General features: G+C 36.2%; 1 protein-coding gene across 1 annotated transcript; it reads right to left on the reverse strand.

Annotated features, from left to right (window-relative positions):
• Window positions 1-2,963: 2,963 nt before the first annotated feature.
• Window positions 2,964-3,848, reverse strand: LOC102975025 (40S ribosomal protein S2-like). The gene has a single exon (XM_055081792.1). It carries the CDS (start codon window positions 3,846-3,848, stop codon window positions 2,997-2,999), a length of 852 nt encoding a protein of 283 aa, XP_054937767.1. The 3' UTR covers window positions 2,964-2,996.
• Between the last annotated feature and the right edge of the window lie 13,913 nt (window positions 3,849-17,761).

The raw sequence follows: 17,761 nt of genomic DNA on the forward strand, positions 1-17,761 counted from the left end.
TCAGTGGCATTAAGTACATTACATTGTTGTGCAGCCGTGATTGCTACCCATTTCCAGAGCTTTTTTATCATCACAAACTGAAACTCTGTACCCATTAAAAATAATTAAATTTTAAAAATAGTCAAATATGTCAGGCTTTTGTTTTCTAGTGTCTGTTCTTCTGATCTTGATTAAAAAGTTTTCCTGCCTGCCTGGATTGTATGTGTGATTTCTTAGGTATTTTTGGAACCATCTTGGTTGTTTCATTTTTAAGTCTAAATATTTAATACACTTATAATTTTTTTTAATATATGGTGTGAAGGAGGGAACAGACTCCATTTTCTTCCAAGTGGAGTGCCAAATATATGTAGCCAGTGCATACATTAAGTAAAGACTCTTTTCCCCATTGAATTACAATCTCATCTTTGTCATAAACTATCATAAATACTGGGATCTGTTTCTGGCACTTTGTACCACTGATCCAGTTGTCTATTTCTATGTCAACATCCTATTGTTTAGTTACAGTTTAATGTTTGAAAAATCAAATTGCACCTCACCATTCTCCTTCATGATTTTCCTGGATATTCTCAGACATGTATGTTTCCACGTGGATTTTAATATTATTTTATTTAATTAAAGAAAAACAAAGCTATTGGGGTTCTAATAGGTATTACATTCATTTATATATTATTTTTGAGAGAACTGACATTTTTATAATACTGTCTACCTATCCAAGAAAATAGTATATTCTTCTTTATTTTCAGATTGAATTTTGTGCCTTTAATAAAATTATTAATGTTTTCTTTTTTAAAAATTTTTTATTGGAGTATGGTTAATTTACAATGTTATGTTAGTTTCAGATGAACAGCAAAGTGAATCAGTTATACACACACATATATATATATATATATATATCTCCACTCTTTTTTAAATATATATTCTGTTCCCATACAGGTTATTAAACAGTATTGGGTAGAGTTCCCTGTGCTATACAGCAGGTTCTTATTAGCTATCTGTTTTATATATCCTAGTGTGTATATGTCAGTCCCAATCTCCCTAATGTTTTCTTTATCTAGTTTCTGTACTTCTCGTATTGAGTTTATTCCTAACATTAATATGCATGCTATTGTTTGTGAAATATTGTCTCTCATTTCCACTTGATTTCCTTTGCTCAATTTAATGTCTGTGAGATTCATCCATGTTGTACGTAAAAGTAGTTTGTTCTTTTGAATACTGAATAGTATTCTTGTGTATTTAATATACTACAAGTTATTTATCCATTCACCTATTGATGGACATTTGGCTAATATGAATAAAGCTGCTGTGAACGACCTTTTGCAAGGTTTTTAAAAAATGGATATATGTTTACATTTCTCTCTGGTAACTTCCTAGCTGTGGAAGTTCCTCTATGTGTATGTTTAACTTTATAAGAAACTGCCCAACTTTTAAAAAGTGGTTTGAAATGGTTTAAAACCATTTTAAACTCCCACCAGCAATGTAGAATAATTCCATTTGCTCCACATCTAGGTCAACATTTCATCCTGCCAGTCTTTTTAATTTTAGCCATCCTAGTGGGTGTGAAGTGGTATCTAATTGTAGTTTTAAATTGCATTTCCCCGATGACTAATGCCGTTGAACACTTTTTCATGTACTTGCCATTTGTATGTCTTCCCTGGGAAGTGTCTGTTCAAAATCTTTTGCCAATTATTTTAAGTTGAGTTGTTTGTTTTTCTATTATTGATTTATTTGTTGGAGTTCTTTTGTCAGTCCCTTGTCAGTTGTATGTATTGAGAATATTTTCACCCACCCTGGGAGAGTTTATTTTCTTAACCATGTATTTTGAAGAATAAATGTTTATAATTTTAAATGACTTTCCATTTATCATTTTTTTCTTTCATGCTTTCTTTACTGCCTTTTGTACTCTTGTTAAGGAATCTTTATCTACTTCAAAGTCATGAAGATATATACCCATTTTTTATTAGAAGTATTATAGATTTAGCTTTTATATTTAGACTCAAATTAATTTTTAAAATTGGGATAAAACTTGAATACCATGAATTCACCATTTTAAAGTGTACAATTCAGTAAATTTTAGTATATTCACAAGGTTGTCAACCATCACCACTATCTAATTCGAAAACATTTTCATCACTTCCCGAAGAAACCCTATACCTCTTAGTAGTCATTTCCTGTTTTTCCCTCCCCCCCACCGCTGGAAACCATTAATCTACTTCTGGTCTCCATGGATTTGCCTATTCTAGGCATTTCATATAAAAGGAATCCTATAATAGCTGACCTTTTGGGTCTGGCTTCTTGTATTTAGCACAGTGTGTTCAGAGTTCACCTATGTTATAGCGTGTATGGGTACTTGATTCCTATTTATGGCAGAATAACCTTGCACTGTATGGGCATAACACATTTTGTTTATCCATCAGTTAATGGACACTTAGGTTGTTTCCACTTTTTAGCTTTTATGAATAATGCTGCTGTGATCATTTTTGTACAGATTTCTGTGTACAGATATGTTTTCCATTCTCTTGGATATATACTTAAGTGTGAAATGTCTGGATCATAGAACTTTATGTTTAATCTCTCTTCTTTGTGTTGTCATGGTGCCTTTATCAAATATCAAAAAATTATATATGTGTGGGTTTATTTCTGGGCTCTGTATTTTGTTTTAGTTTTTAAATTTCTTTATCCTATGCCAGTAGCACACTGTTTTGATTATTGTAGATTTAAAGTAAATATTGAAATCAGGTAGTGTGTGTTCTCCCACTTTGTTCTTTATTTCAAGATTGTTTTGGCTGTTCTATATGCTTTGCAATTTCCTGTAAATTTTAGGATCAGCTTGTCAGTTTCTTTCAAAGGTCTGCTTGGATTTTGATTGGGCGTATGTTAATTAAATTTGGGGAAAATAGACATCTTAACAATATTGCATAATCCAATTTTTGAATTTGGTATATACCACCATTTTTTTTAAAAACTAGCTTCATTCACTTTATTTTTCTTATAGAAAACTATGTGGTGGCTACAGCTGGAGCCTGGGTGCTCTGCACGGAAACTCTGGTGTGGGTCTTTACAAGATGGTCAGTGAATTCCTGGTATGGAGACTTGGTGAACACTGTCTCTTTCCAGAGATCAGGAGTGAGATAACTGTAGGTCTTGGAAATGGCTTCAAAAGTGGCCTTGGCGAAGTTGCCCAGCGTGGCAGTGCAGCCCCTGGCAGAGGTGTAGCAGTCGTCAATTCCAGCCATCATCAGTAGCTTCTTGGGCACAGGGGCTGAGACGATGCCAGTGCCCCTGGGGGCAGGGCTGAGGCGCACCAGCACAGAGCCACAGCGGCCAGTCACCTTGCAAGGGACGGTATGGGGCTTGCCGATCTTGTTCCCCCAGTAGCTTGGTCGCACGGGGACGATGGAGAGCTTGGCCCCACGGATGGCAGTGGCTACCTCCTTAGAGCACTTCACACCCAAACCAACGTGTCCGTTGTAATCCCCAATGGCGACAAACGCCTTGAATCTGGTCCGCTGGCCAGCACGGGTCTGCTTTTGCACAGGCATGATCTTCAAAACCTCGTCCTTGAGAGGTGCCCCCAAGAAAAAGTCAATGATCTCAGATTCCTTGATGGGCAAAGAAGAGAGATAGATCTCCTCCAGGGACTTGATCTTCATGTCCTTGACCAAGCGGCCCAGCTTGGTGACGGGGAGCCACTCCTTGTCCTCGGCCTTGCCTTTGCGAGCTCCGCGGCCTCGGCCCCGGCCCCGGCCCCGGACGCCGCTGCCGAAGCCTCCGCAGAAGCCACCACGGCCTCCCATGCCAGGGCCCCCGGGGCCTCCGGGCCCTCCCACAGCACCGGCGTCATCCGCCATTTGGTGTTTTTACGGAAAAAAAGAAGCTATACCACCATTTATTTAGGTCTTTTAATACTTCTCTTAGCAATATTATTTCTTCCTTAAATGTCTGATAGAATTGACCAGTGAAACCATGAAACTCACTGGTCCTGAGCCTGGAGTTTTCTCTGTGGGGAGTTTCCTTTTTTTAAAATCAGCTTTGTTGAAGTATAATTTATAATAAAACTCCGTTATTTTAACTGAATAGTTTAATGAGTTTGGCAAATAATGTCCTCTGCAAATAGAGTTCTACTTCTTCCTTTCTGATCTCTGTACCCTGGCCAGAACCTCCAGTACAGTGTTGAATAGACGAGGTGAGAGCAGTTATCTTTGCCATTTCCTTGATCTGAAGGGGAAAGCATTCAGAATTTCATTGTTAGTGTGATGTTTAGTGTGGAATTTTTGTAGGAGCCCTTTATCCGTTTAAAGAAGTTTTCTTCTGGTCCTAGTTTTAAGAGTATTTTTTTCCTTTCATCATGAATGAGATTTGATTTTATCAAACACTTTTCTGGTATCTATTGGGTTGATCATGTAGTTCTTCTTTTTTATTCTTTTAATAAGTATATTACATTGAATGAATTTCAAATGTTAAATCTCCCTTGAGTTCCTGGGACAAACCCCATTAGATCATAACATATTAAAAATTTTGTATATTACTGGATTGATTGGCTAATATTTTACACATCCGTGAGAGAGATTGCTATGTAATTTTCTTTTAATGTCTTTCGTTTTGGCATCAGAGCAATGATGGGCTCACAAGATGCGGTAGGAATGTTCTCATCTTTTTTATTCGGGCTGAAATTATAAGGAACTGAAAATCCTAATTTGGAGCGAGGACGTGGAGCCCTTGAAGTCTCATATATTGCTGGTATAAGTTTAAATTTTTTCAATCATTTTGCAAAACTGTTTGCCAGTATCTACCAGAACTTAACACACATCTACTCTATAACCCAGCACTTTTAACTCTTAGCTATACACTCAAGAGAAATGAGTGTATATGTCCACCAAAAGATATGTTCAGGAATGTTCATAGAAGCTTTATTTTTAATAGCAAAAACTGAAAGCAACCTGCATATTCATCAACAGAAGAATGGAGAAATAAATTATGGTATACTCATACAATGGAATTTTACAGAGGAATAAAAGCAAACTACAGATACATTATTATGGATACATCAGAAACATAATGTAGAATCAAGGAAGCCAGACCAAAAGAGTACATTACTGTATGATTCCATTAATAGAAAGTTCAAGTACTGATAAAACTAATGTATAGGTTTAAAAATCACATTAATCAGCAGCTCTGGGTAGAGGTGGATGTTGACTCTGAAAGGGCCATGAAGGATTCTTTTGGGTGATGGTAACATTCTATATCTTACCCTGGGTGTTAGTTACACAGGTATTACATATGTAAAAATTCATAAAGCTGTACCTTTAGGTGCTTTACTGTATGTGATTTATATTTACAACACAATAAAACATTAATCCTGCCTGGAACTCAGTGAGCCTTTTCAGCTTGCAAACTTTATTTTTCTTTACTAAGGAAAGTTTTTTTTCGATTATTTGTTTAATTATTGCCCCTCCTGCATGTTCTGTTTCTTCCTCCTAAGATTCCTTTGTTTCACAGACTAGATATTCTGGATTCATTTGTTTTCTAAGTCCCTTTTATGTATTTTTGCATTTTTCTATTTTTGGAAGATTTTTTATACTCGATCTTCCAGGCCTCTAATTTTTTTTTTGTCATGACGATTGATCAGTTTCTCCATCAATTTGTCTAAATTTATCTTCCTCAATTTTACTGAATTTTAAAATTTACACATTTTTAGTCCCCAAAATCTTTTTAATATTTATAATTGGATTTTCTTTTTTTTTCTTTTTTCTTTTTTTTTTTTTTGTGGTATGAGGGCCTCCCTCTGTTGCGGCCTCTCCCGTTGCGGAGCACAGGCTCCGGACGCGCAGGCTCAGCGGCCACGGCTCACGGGCCCAGCCGCTCCGCGGCACGTGGGATCCTCCCGGACCGGGGCGCGAACCCGGTTCCCCTGCATCGGCAGGCGGACGCGCAACCACTGCGCCACCAGGGAAGCCCTATAATTGGATTTTCTTAACTGCACATGTTTTATTTTGTTCAAGTAATGATTTTTTTTTCTCTCCTCCAGAGCAGGTCTGTTTTACTGGGGCACTGCCTGTAGGCATTATTTTATTCTTTCACTTTCTTGCTGTTGGATTCCCTTAAGTCGTAAGGTGACGATATAATTTATCATCCAGACTTTAGTGCAAGGGGGGACTATTAATAATTATTCCAGTATCGACAAGGACTGTGTCATGGTAACTGGAATATATAATCACCATATCTTTAGGTGCCAACTTATGGCTCGTATCTGTGAATTAGATGCTGGAGAATGATGAGCAGCAACAATCCTGATAGTGAGGAGAAACTCAGAAATCTTTGTCCCTGGGGATAATCAGTGTACTGGATGGCAAGTTGCCAAGCTCCAGTCTTCCAGGTTGTAAGGACCAGAATAGAATCTCAAGAGGTACTGTAATAAAGAATGTCAGTGTTGACAAAAAATCCAATTAGATAAAGGCTGGAAAATATTTATTGAATTCATAGTTAAAAGATATTGGTCTCCTTATAGAGAGCAGTTTCAGTAGTATAGTAGGGGGCAAAGCCATATTGTAGTGGGTTTTAGAATAAAAGAGATGTTAAAAACTTTGATGGCAAGGGTAGACTAGCTATTTTTCTTTTGAAGGAGGAAGGAAGGGATGGTATTAAGGGCACATGTGAGGGTTTGGTCTTGAATGGGAGGAAGGACACTCTACTCCCTGAAAATGGAGATAGAGAGGTAAGGACCTATGTGGCTATAGATGGGGTCTATCAGGCCTCTCATGAGTTAAAGTAGGCTTACACTTGTAATATATATATAATATATATATATATAATATATATATTCTGTAATAACCTAAATGGGAAAAGAATTTGAAAAAGAATAGATACTTGTACATGTATAACTTAATCACTTTGCTGTATACCTGAAACTAACATTGTTAATCAACTACACTCCAATATAAAATAAAAAATTTAAATAAATTTAAAAATAAATAAATAAATTGGAAAAAATATATAGAATTAATTTATTAACTTTAAAATTCATAGAGCATTAGAGGATAGACACTGAAAAGTTCTGTAGCCACCCCATTCTCATCCCCATAGGCAATGATGCTATTTACTTTCGTAAGAGATCTATGGAAAAATAAACAAAAAGTAAATAGCATCATTGCCTATAGGGCAGGGTGGCTATAGAACTTTTCAGTTTTTTTTTTTTTTTAAGAAGATGTTGGAGGTAGGAGTTTATTAATTAATTAATTTATATTTGCTGTGTTGGGTCTTTGTTTCTGTGCGAGGGCTTTCTCCAGCTGTGGCAAGCAGGGGCCACTCTTCATCGTGGTTCGCGGGCCTCTCACTATCGCGGCCTCTCTTGTTGCGGAGCACAGGCTCCAGACGCGCAGGCTCAGCAGTTGTGGCTCACGGGCCCAGTTGCTTCGCGGCATGTGGGATCCTCCCAGACCAGGGCTCGAACCCGTGTCCCCTGCATTAGCAGGCAGATTCTCAACCACTGCGCCACCAGGGAAGCCCAACTTTTCAGTTTTTAATGATCCCCATAATAGTCTCTTATATGGATGTGCCAAATTTATTACATTATTCACTTATCATTGGACATTTATACTGATAAGGAATTTTCATTGTTATAATGTTTTACAAAAATATCCTTTAACAGAAACCTTTTTTTACAGCTCTGATTATTTTCATAGACTATATTCCTATGAGTGTATTTACTGGGTTGTAAGCTTTTAGTATTTTAGGTTTTTGGTATATACTGACAAATTGCTTTCCAGAAAGGTTGTAACAGTTTACGTTCCTATCAGCAGTGTATGAGTGTTTCTGTCTCATTGCCTCCCTGCCGACAATGATATTATCATTTTTTCTTTTTCAATTTGATAGGCCGAAATTTGTATCTCAATTTTGTTTTAACATATGTTTGCTAGGTGATTACTATACTTGAATATCTTTTCATATGTGACAGTGCCTTTTAAATTTATCTTAATTTCTGCATGCCTTTTATTTATTTTTCAATTTATTGATTTGTAATAGCTCTTTATATTGAAACGGCATCAATGCATATATTATTTCCCTCTATGTTATTGCTTTTTGACTATATGTTAGTTTATTTACTTGTAAGAGATTTACATTTTCTAATGTTTAATACATCAGTCTTTGCTTTTATGTTGTCTTCTATTGAAAATATTTTAGTGTTTGCCTATCATGCGGTCAGTTAAATATTAAATAGATATTTTCCTTTTTTTATGGTTTCATCGTGTTTTTGTTTTCTCTATAATTAATCTAAAATTCTTTTTTGCATAAAGTGTTATGTTAAATTCTATCTAATTTTTTTCCAAGGTAACCATAATTGTTCTTTGGCTAGTCAATGACCAAGCCAACTATAGGCTCAAGGTCACAGTAAAAACTACATTTAAAGAATGTAATTAGTGCAAGAAAAAACTCAGTATGTGGTAGTAAGGTGAATTTTTGGAGTCCTGATATCTCCAGGCTGAAAAATTTAAACAGCAGTGGACATGAGGCTTTCCTCATTTAACCTGGTGAATTAATCACTTCTTGCAGGATGAGTTCACTGGCCATTTCTGTAAAGTGACTAGGAAGGAAACAGAGAGCTAGAGTTGCAGCAGTAGGTGCAGGTTGTGCCCTGCACAAGGATGCTCAGAAGAGGGAGCAAGTGGGAGCTGAGATCCAGTCCAGGCTTCACTTGCACTGGTTGGAGTTGTATTTCTTGGAGGAGGGGTATCTTCTTCTATTTCATACAAAGCTACCTTGTAGGCTAGTGGTGCCCTGTGGTGGTGGGGGTGGGTGGGACGGGGGGAGGTTCACCCATTTGTATCCTTGATCTTCTGCATATTCTTTGCGTTGTTTTTGTTTGCTGGTTCAGTAGTACATCAAAGTGAAGCCAAACTTAAATTAGAATAATTATATTTGCCAATTTTGAAGCTTAAACAGCCTTTGTAGTCTTTCTTAGATAATTTTCCAATACAGTTTTTTAACTTATCATTTCTCCCTTAGTTTGTAATGTAAGCTTCAATTACCCCTCTTCTCCCCAGAAATATCTTTATCTTGTTTTCATTTTCTGATAGTACATGATCATTTAGAAGAAAATTTAAAATACAGAGAATTGTATTCTACCTGCCAGAAATAGCCATTGCTAACAATTTGGTATATATAATTCAGATGTTCCCATGTATCTATAAATAGATATTTCTTTTAAGATACATTTATATAGCCCATCTATCCATCTATCTATCTATCTATCTATCTATCTATCTATCTATCTATCCTACCTACCTATGTATCTATCTATTCTGATTGGCATTTATATGTGTTTAGTTTTTTACTATCATAAACTATTTCTTCAATGGTTATCCTTATATTCTTGCAGTTTTCACACACTGGGGCTATTATTTTCTTAGGACAAGTTGTCAGACATGAAATTGCTGGATCAAAGTGTATGCTCTTTTTTTTTTTCTTTTAATATATTACTCTCCAGCATGGTTTTCACCAACTTACACTTCCACCAGTAGTATAAGAGGATATTTTCTTCCTTATTCTCTTGCCACTACTGGACAACATTGTGCTTTTTAATCTTTGTCAATCTGATAGGCAAAAATGGATATTTGGTGTAAACTAGTTGCTCAGTAAATATTTGTTGAATGACAGTATTGTTGTGGTTTTGTTTTTATTAATTATTGGTGAGTTTGACCATCTATTCCAGGCCTTAGCAAACTTTTTCTTTAGAGGACCAGATAGTAAATACTTTAGACTTCAGGCCACATGGTCTCTGTTGCACCTACTCAATTCTGCCTCATTGTGGCAGGAGAGCATCCACAGACAATATGTAAGTGAATGGCTGTGACTGTGTTTCGGTGTGTACAGACACAGGCAGCAGCCAGATTTGGCCCACAGGCGATCGTTTGCTGAGCTCATCTATTCAGCTGTTTGATGGGTATTTAGAATACTTTTGTGAATTGCTAGTTTGTATCCTTTACAACTTTTTTTATTGGGGGTGTTTGTTTTTTTCTTGTTGATTTATAGGAACTCTTTATTCTATGTGGTCACAAAGTCACAGTATTAGCCCTTTATCTTATTTTGCAGATATTTTCCCCAGTTTTTCATTTGTTTACTAACTTTGCTTATACTGTGGTCTCTTCTTCTCTATAGATATTTTTATTTTTTATGGAATTAAATCTGTCGGTCTTTTGCTTTATGGTTTCTGAGTTTCATGTCGTACTTAGAAAGGTCTTCCTTACTCCAAGATTATAGAAGTATTCTCCTATATTTTCTTCCTTGCTTTTATTTTAATTTTAAAAAGTATTTGAACGTATTTTTAGTTTTATTTGGTGACAGGGATGTAATTTTATTTTTAAGTGGATAATCCATCATTCATCCATTGATTTGAAATACCATTCTTATTATAAATTCGCATATATGCATGGGTCTGTTTCTACACTCTGACTTTCTAAATTATGCCCCATGAATTATTTTGTGTTATTTTATATGGCATCTGTTTCATTACATTTTCTAATGTATTATTGCTTGCATAGGAAGTCTATTGAGTTTATATATATATTACTGCATTTTTTGTTGTTTCTAATAGTTTTTCTCTTGAATTTTCCAGGCTGTCATATCATCATCTGCAGATAGTGATAATTTTGCCTCTTCCTTTTCAAAAGAAATACCTCTTATCTTGTTGCAGTGGCTAGAATTTATATGATAATGTCATATAATAGCGGTGATAATGGATATCCTTATTGTGTTCCTCATTTTAATGAGAAGGGCTCTTGTGTTTCATTGCTAGGTATGTTTGATGGTAATTTTTGATAAATATTCTATCATGTTTAGGAAGATTTCTTCTATCCCTAGTTCATTATATTTTTTTCAAATTAGGGATGGATGTTGAATTACCAAATGCTATTTTACCATCTGTTGAGATAATCATATAATTTTTCTCCTTTAACCAGCTTATGTAATAAATTATGTCAGTAGATTTCCTAATATTGGGCCATCCATTTTTTCTTTAGAGGTATCACCTTGATCAAAATGTACTCCTCTTCTAGTTGTGTTCTAATATATTGTTGAATTATATTTGCTAATGTTTTATTTAAGATTTTTATATTGCATTCTTAGAGAGGTTTATTCTGACAGTAATTTTCTTTCTTTGTGCTGTCTTTGTCAGGTTTGATATTGGACATTTGCAAACCTTGTGAAATGAATTGGGAATGTTTTTGTGCTCCCAATGATACAGAAAATTATATAATTAAATATGACATAGATAAAATGTGAAAATGATATAGAAAATATCTGTTCCTTGAGAGAATGATAAAAATTATGTGTAAACCATTGTGGATCTAGTGCCCTTTGGGGGAATAGATCTTTGTCAACCTATCCAGTTTCATATTTAGTGATTATTCATTGTAGGTGTTTTGGTCTTCTTTTGGTAGTAATTATTTTCCTAGAAAATTGTCCATTTTGGGGGGAAAATTATCCATTTTATCTAGGTGTTCAAGTTGGTTGGCGTAAACTTGTACATACTATTCTCTTATTTTAAACTCATCTCTTATGGCTAAATTTTCCTGTTTCTTCTTTCATTTGTATTTATTGAGCACCTGCTATGTGCTGCGTATTGTGCTATGTTGTCTGTCTTTCATGTCATTCAGTGGCAAACAAGACACCTGAGATGTTTTCCCCCATGGAGTCTACGTCTCAATGTTGTATATTTGTGGTTTCTTTCTTGGATAAGCTTGCTAAGTGTCTGTTTCATAGAAAAATTTTATTTATCAAGTTTACTGTTTTTATTCCTAATTCATTAATTTCTTATTTTATTTCAGTGTTGTTTTATGGAAATTTTTAAGTATATACAAACAGAGAGAGAACAGTATAATGGACTCTCATGTAGTCATCAGCTATCTTCAACAGTTATCAACTCGAGACCAATCTTGTTTCATTTATATGCCTAAATCACTGCGTTTTTTAAAGCAAACCTCAAACATCTTATCATTTCATCCACAAATACTTCAATAATAATTATCTAATAGATAAGTTCTCCTTTTGAAAATATAACGATACGGTTATTACTCCTAAAAATTAACAATAACTTCTTAATATTATCTGATAGTAAATCAGCCTTCAAATTTCCACAGTTGTCTCATAAATAAATGTCTTTTAACAGATGAAGCAGGACAAGGTCTACAAACTGCATTTGGTTGACGCATTTCTTTCCCTTTCCTACTTTTTATTATGAAAAATGTAAACATAATAGAAAAGTGGAAAGAATAGTACAATAAAAACTTGTATATCCTCCACCAGATTCAAATGTTAATATTTTGCCATGTTTGCTTTATCTTGCTCTCTCTCTATGCACATATATATTTATTCCTGTGCCATTTTAAAGGAAGTTGTAGACATCCTAATACTTCAGCATATTCCAGTAATAAAAATAATCTCCTAATACCCACAATGCCATTATAATTACTAACACTAATTCATTAATATCATTTAATATCCAGTTCATATTCAAATGTCCCCCACTTATCTCACCATTAGAAAAAAATTAACTGGGTCATGTTAAAAGACACAGAAGCCAACTTGAAAGGGTTCCTACTGGCTAAATCAGGGACAATTTGATCATCAAAATAATGAATAAATTAAAAGTATCATGAAGAATGGGATATTTACATAATTTCAAAGAACCTTCCCCACTAAATACTAATTAATTACAAGGGGGAAAAATAACTTTAGAAGGGAGAAGCTTGGCTGATACTACACCCAAAATTTAAAAAAAAATTTTAGGTGTTTTTTTTCCCCTGAATCAATATCCAGTTAAGTTCACACATTGCAAATAAAATGTCCCTTTAGTCTTTTAAAATCTATACTAGTTCTCTTACCCCTCTTTTTTTTTTTTTTGGCAGTTTATTTGCTGAAAAAACATTTGTCCTGTAGCATTTCCCTCATTCTAAATTTGTTAGCCTTCATAGAAAACAAACTTATGGTTATCAAAGGGGAAAGGGGGGGAGGGATGCATTAGAAATATAGGATTAACAGATACAAACTACTATACATAAATTAAATAAGCAACAATAATTTACTGGATAGCAGAGAGAATTATATTCAGTATCTTATAATAACCTGTAATGGAAAATAATCTGAAAAAGAATATATCTATAACTGAATAACTTTGCTGTATACCTGAAACTAACGCAATGTTGTAAATCAACTATACTTCAATTAGAAACATTTAAAAAATACATTTGTCAGCCTTGACTATTAACACAAGCACTTTTGGCTTTAATTTAACTGTATTTCTTGCACAATGTAGTCCTAAAAAATCAATTAAATTTAATATGGCATTGTTTTTATTTATAGTGGTAAAAATGTAAACCTGTCCTAAAGTGGATGGAATGACACCTGTTTTTTTAAATTTAGTTTTTAAAAATTTTATTATTTAAAAAATTGGGGTATAATTGACATAGAACATTATATTAGTTTCAGGGTACAACATAGTGATTCAATACTTGTATATATCTCAAAATGATCACCACGATAAGTCTAATTAACAGCCGTCACCTTGGAATAACACTGATTTAATGTGCTTGTTTTAAAAATCATATGGTTATTAATCACTTATAGATCTGTTGCTTTCTAAGGAACTAGTCTCTAAATTCAACCGGTTTGATTTTCAAGTCAGTTTATGTTTAGATATGCTCAAATCCCTAATATTTGGACCAAGGGAATACTGCATTTACCAACAATAAATTAAGAAATGAATTCTGCAGGGAAGTGAACCATTGTTCTTCTGTACGTCAGTGTTTAGGTGCAGCAATCATATATTAGGTCATTCTTGGCAAATTAATAAGTCTTACAGGTCAGGTTAACCTGGGGCATCATGTTAATATTTATAACAGTACACTAATTTCTTCTCTGCCCTTTTAACGTGGACCAGGGAGACTTGATAAACAATAGGTGAGGAACAAGTAAAAACACATTTGAATGATGAGTATTAAAATATATCTTGTCTTTTTGCTTAAGATCTTTTGAATGACTGCCAGTTCTTTCAAGTTTTAAATCTGAACTATTTCTCGAATCTAATTCCAGTTTAGATTCCTTTTAAGGTGCAAGTCACTACTCTGATTGCATCGTCCCAAGTTTCCGTTTCTTTTAAGGTGCGCGTCACACAGCTTGTCACAAGCTTCTCCAAGATTATTGTGATTGAAAGTCAACTTTGAAAACCTATAGAGAACTCTTCTTGTATCACAGGTCTTGATCTCCTTAGAACAAACAAATTCAGGAATGGAGCTAATACAATTTTCAGCTCCCTGTGGAAAAAAAGAGAAAATGTAAAATTACACTGAAATTAGGTATGGAAATGAATACTTATTTAGAATGAGACTTCCTCTTTCCGAGTTCTTTTTAGGCAATTTACCAGATAGATTACATACCAATGCTTTCTGATTGCTCCTTTTTCCTCCCCAGAGCAACTCCCAAAACTCACAGGAGCCCGAAAGCTCTAGCTGCCTGTGGAGCTTGCCAGTAAATCTTCCTCTGTCCAAATTGCTTAGCTTCCAAGCACAGTGTCCTTGCAGTATGACTAATTTGACCTTTACCTTTGTCGTTTAGATGAGAGGTGTTATGGGGACCTTTGTTTTTACAATGGTCAGGGCTGGTTCATGGGTGTAGGAGAGAGCAGTCCCTCAAGAGGGCCCTGTGCTTGGGTTAAGTGTTCTGTGGGCACCATCTTGAAATTCTTAATTCTATCTTCGGATATGTGTTTTGCAAGCGAAGTCCAAAGAGGACAGTGGAGCTTGTGCCAGGGCTTTGGGGCTTCCGCAGGTGCCCCTTCCTGTTTCCCACCACCTCCCAGCCATAGGTTCTTGCTCTGCTCCCTGCCTCCTGGTCCCTCCAAGCTTCCTCCTCGCCACTGCCCGGTGACCACTGCTGCCCTCCGGCTGGGGCAGCCATCAAATTGTGGCAGGTGGGGGCCCGGGCGTTGGTGTAGGGAGGCTCAGAGTCTGTGCATGCGCCCCAGGGCGTCTGGGGGCAGGGGCAGGGCAGAAAGGGTTCTGCCCTGGGCTAGCAGAGCTGTTGTACCTTCAGCAGGCTGCCTGGGGGGGTCCTCTTACCCACCCTGAGCCAGGTACCTATTGTGTCTGGCACAGAGGTTGCAACCCATAGAGGTTGTCCATCTGTTTCAGGTTGGCGCTGCCGGCATGTGGGAAGGGGAGATCGACTACTGCTTTTTCATTTTGCGCGTGCCCTGCAAATCGTAGAGCCAGCCCTGACAGCAGTGACTTAATGCTTCTCTGCCCTGACGTATATGACCATTTGACCCCAAGGATCAAAACGTCTGGATGCTTTCTGCATATGTGCATATGGCACACCAGACCATAATGGGAGGTGTTCAGGGACAAGAAGGCAAAATCAATTAAATGCTGCTTGAAAACAGTTAGTGGAATTCAGATGCTTACTTGAGTTTGACTAGTTTTAAAAAAATGTTTTGGGTGTGTTCACAAGCCATGATGAGATATTAAGGGGTTGGAATATAGGTGAAAATTAGGGGGTGGAATATAGGTAAAGATTTTTAAGACCTGGAAAATTTTAAATTCTAGGGAAAATGAACTACTTCCTCGCAAAGTAAATTATGATACATTCACATAAAAATGAGGTAGATATATACATGTGAATATGGATTGTGTCTAAAATAGATATTAAGAGAGAAAAAAGTTGTACAACAGTGTGTAGTGTATGATCCCATTTGCGCTATGGAACGATAAATACCACGTTTCATCGCTAGTAAAATTTTTCTCATTTTAACATCTCTGAAATCTTCTTTAGTATCTTTGAAATGATGATTTCTATCATCAGGTGACAGTTGTGCTATAATTTGTGTTCCCTGAATATGTTCAACAAAACTTGCAGAATCCATACCAGCCACATGGGAGAAAATCCTGGAGATACCAGTGGATCACTTTAGCACAGAAAAAAATATCTTCAGGGAAAACAGAGTCATCAATGATGGAGTCACAATGTGATTCTGCAAAGTTGGATTCTGAATAAGTACAATCTAAAAAATACCACAAGTAATTTATTTCATTTCCCTTTCCCTTTTTATGCATGCACAAGAGAGAAACATCTGCATCTACATCTAAATAAGCCTACAAATCTCTTACAACAAATATAGAATAAAGACTCTGATAACAAAACATTGTGGCATCAGTGTTTATCAGTGTTTCCTAGTGGTGTACATTAAATAGTGGGGCATTTTATAATCCATGGTGCCTTAGGGTCAACAAAACACAGCAATTGAAATGCAAATTAAAGCACAAGCTATATATTTTTTATATGAAATATATACATTTCTGGGGATATACACAAGAATCTGAACAGGGAATGAGATGAGTCAAAGCCTGTCAGGAGTGTTGTCAATGAATAGAGGTGAATTATTAAAACAAACAAACAAGAACATAAAATGTGCAAATTAATGCAAATCAACGAGACTGGTCCAAGTTAAGCATTAAAAATCACTTTCATCACAATGTAAAATGATAGTTTATGAGAAAAAGAAAGAAGAAAATGATTCATTTTGAGGGGAATTGCACCTCTCCTTAGAGAAATCATAGACTCTACAGGGAAATGCAGTCTCACACTCGACTTTGCCTAGACAGTGGAACAAAGTTCTACACATCCAGGTTGAAGTATCCCAAGGACTTGTGTAGACTTGAGGTTGGTCTTTAAACTGTTTTCCTTGAACCTTCCTCTCCCCCAGTCAATGAGCTTGGTTCGTATTTGTATTAATATAGTCACACATAAGATTTTATTTGGGAACGAAATAAAGGTTCTACTTCTTTGTTAAAAGAATGTTTGACAGCTACCTCTTACATGGGCCGAGGTTGCACCGAAACAAAAGAAGAGAAGAAAGTCAGGAGGCGTCAGAATTACACCTGGGAAGGCAAAGTGTTTGTCAACCCTGAAGACTGAGGGGCTTGCATAAGAGACTAAGTAGCAAGAAATGAAGTGAGTAGCTTCAAGGGAGAGACAAGGAAGAGGTGCTCTCTGGATGTCTGGGATCAGTCTGGGATCAAGCTTGTCAACAGAGCCGTGTCTATGGTGGTCCTTTTAGTTATCCTGCCCTTGGGGACGTGCTACTGCCACTTCAAGGAGCCACAATGAGCTGGACAAAAGCAAACTTTCCTTGTAGTTCATGGCATTTATAGACTTTGAGGATTAAGTCCATTTAGTTCAGACACTACCTTCTTTTGGCCTTGACATTGTGTACTTATTCTTCAGTGAATGGACCAGTTTGCAAATCTTGAGCGTGGCTATTAAGAGCCCAGGCTTTGAAGTCACACAGACTCGGTTTATGGTTCTGACACTTATCAAGCTGTGTGTGGCCTTAAGTAGGTCACGTGACCTTTGAGGCTCAGGTTCCCCGTCTGTAAATTGGTCACAGTCATCCCAATTTGCTAAAGTTTCTGTGGTGGTTAAATGGTATGCTTGTAAAGTGCCTCACGTACAGTAGATACTCAAGTACTCTGCTGCTCAAGCAATCCACATCCGTATCTGTCCATTTAATTTCCTTGGCTATGTGGCAACTAAATACATGAAATATACGCACAAAACTGAATCGCTTTACCTTTGTGAAGACTTAGCATTCCTCTTCTGTGATCACCTTATGCGCTCTCATGCTCTTGCCGTCCACCTACCCAGTGCATATGTACTCCATCTCATAGGATTGTTGTGACAATTCCATGAGGCAGTGAGCACTTAGCAGAATACT

The sequence above is a fragment of the Physeter macrocephalus genome, chromosome 21, assembly GCF_002837175.3.
Source record: "Physeter macrocephalus isolate SW-GA chromosome 21, ASM283717v5, whole genome shotgun sequence".
Taxonomy (NCBI): Eukaryota; Metazoa; Chordata; class Mammalia; order Artiodactyla; family Physeteridae; genus Physeter; species Physeter macrocephalus.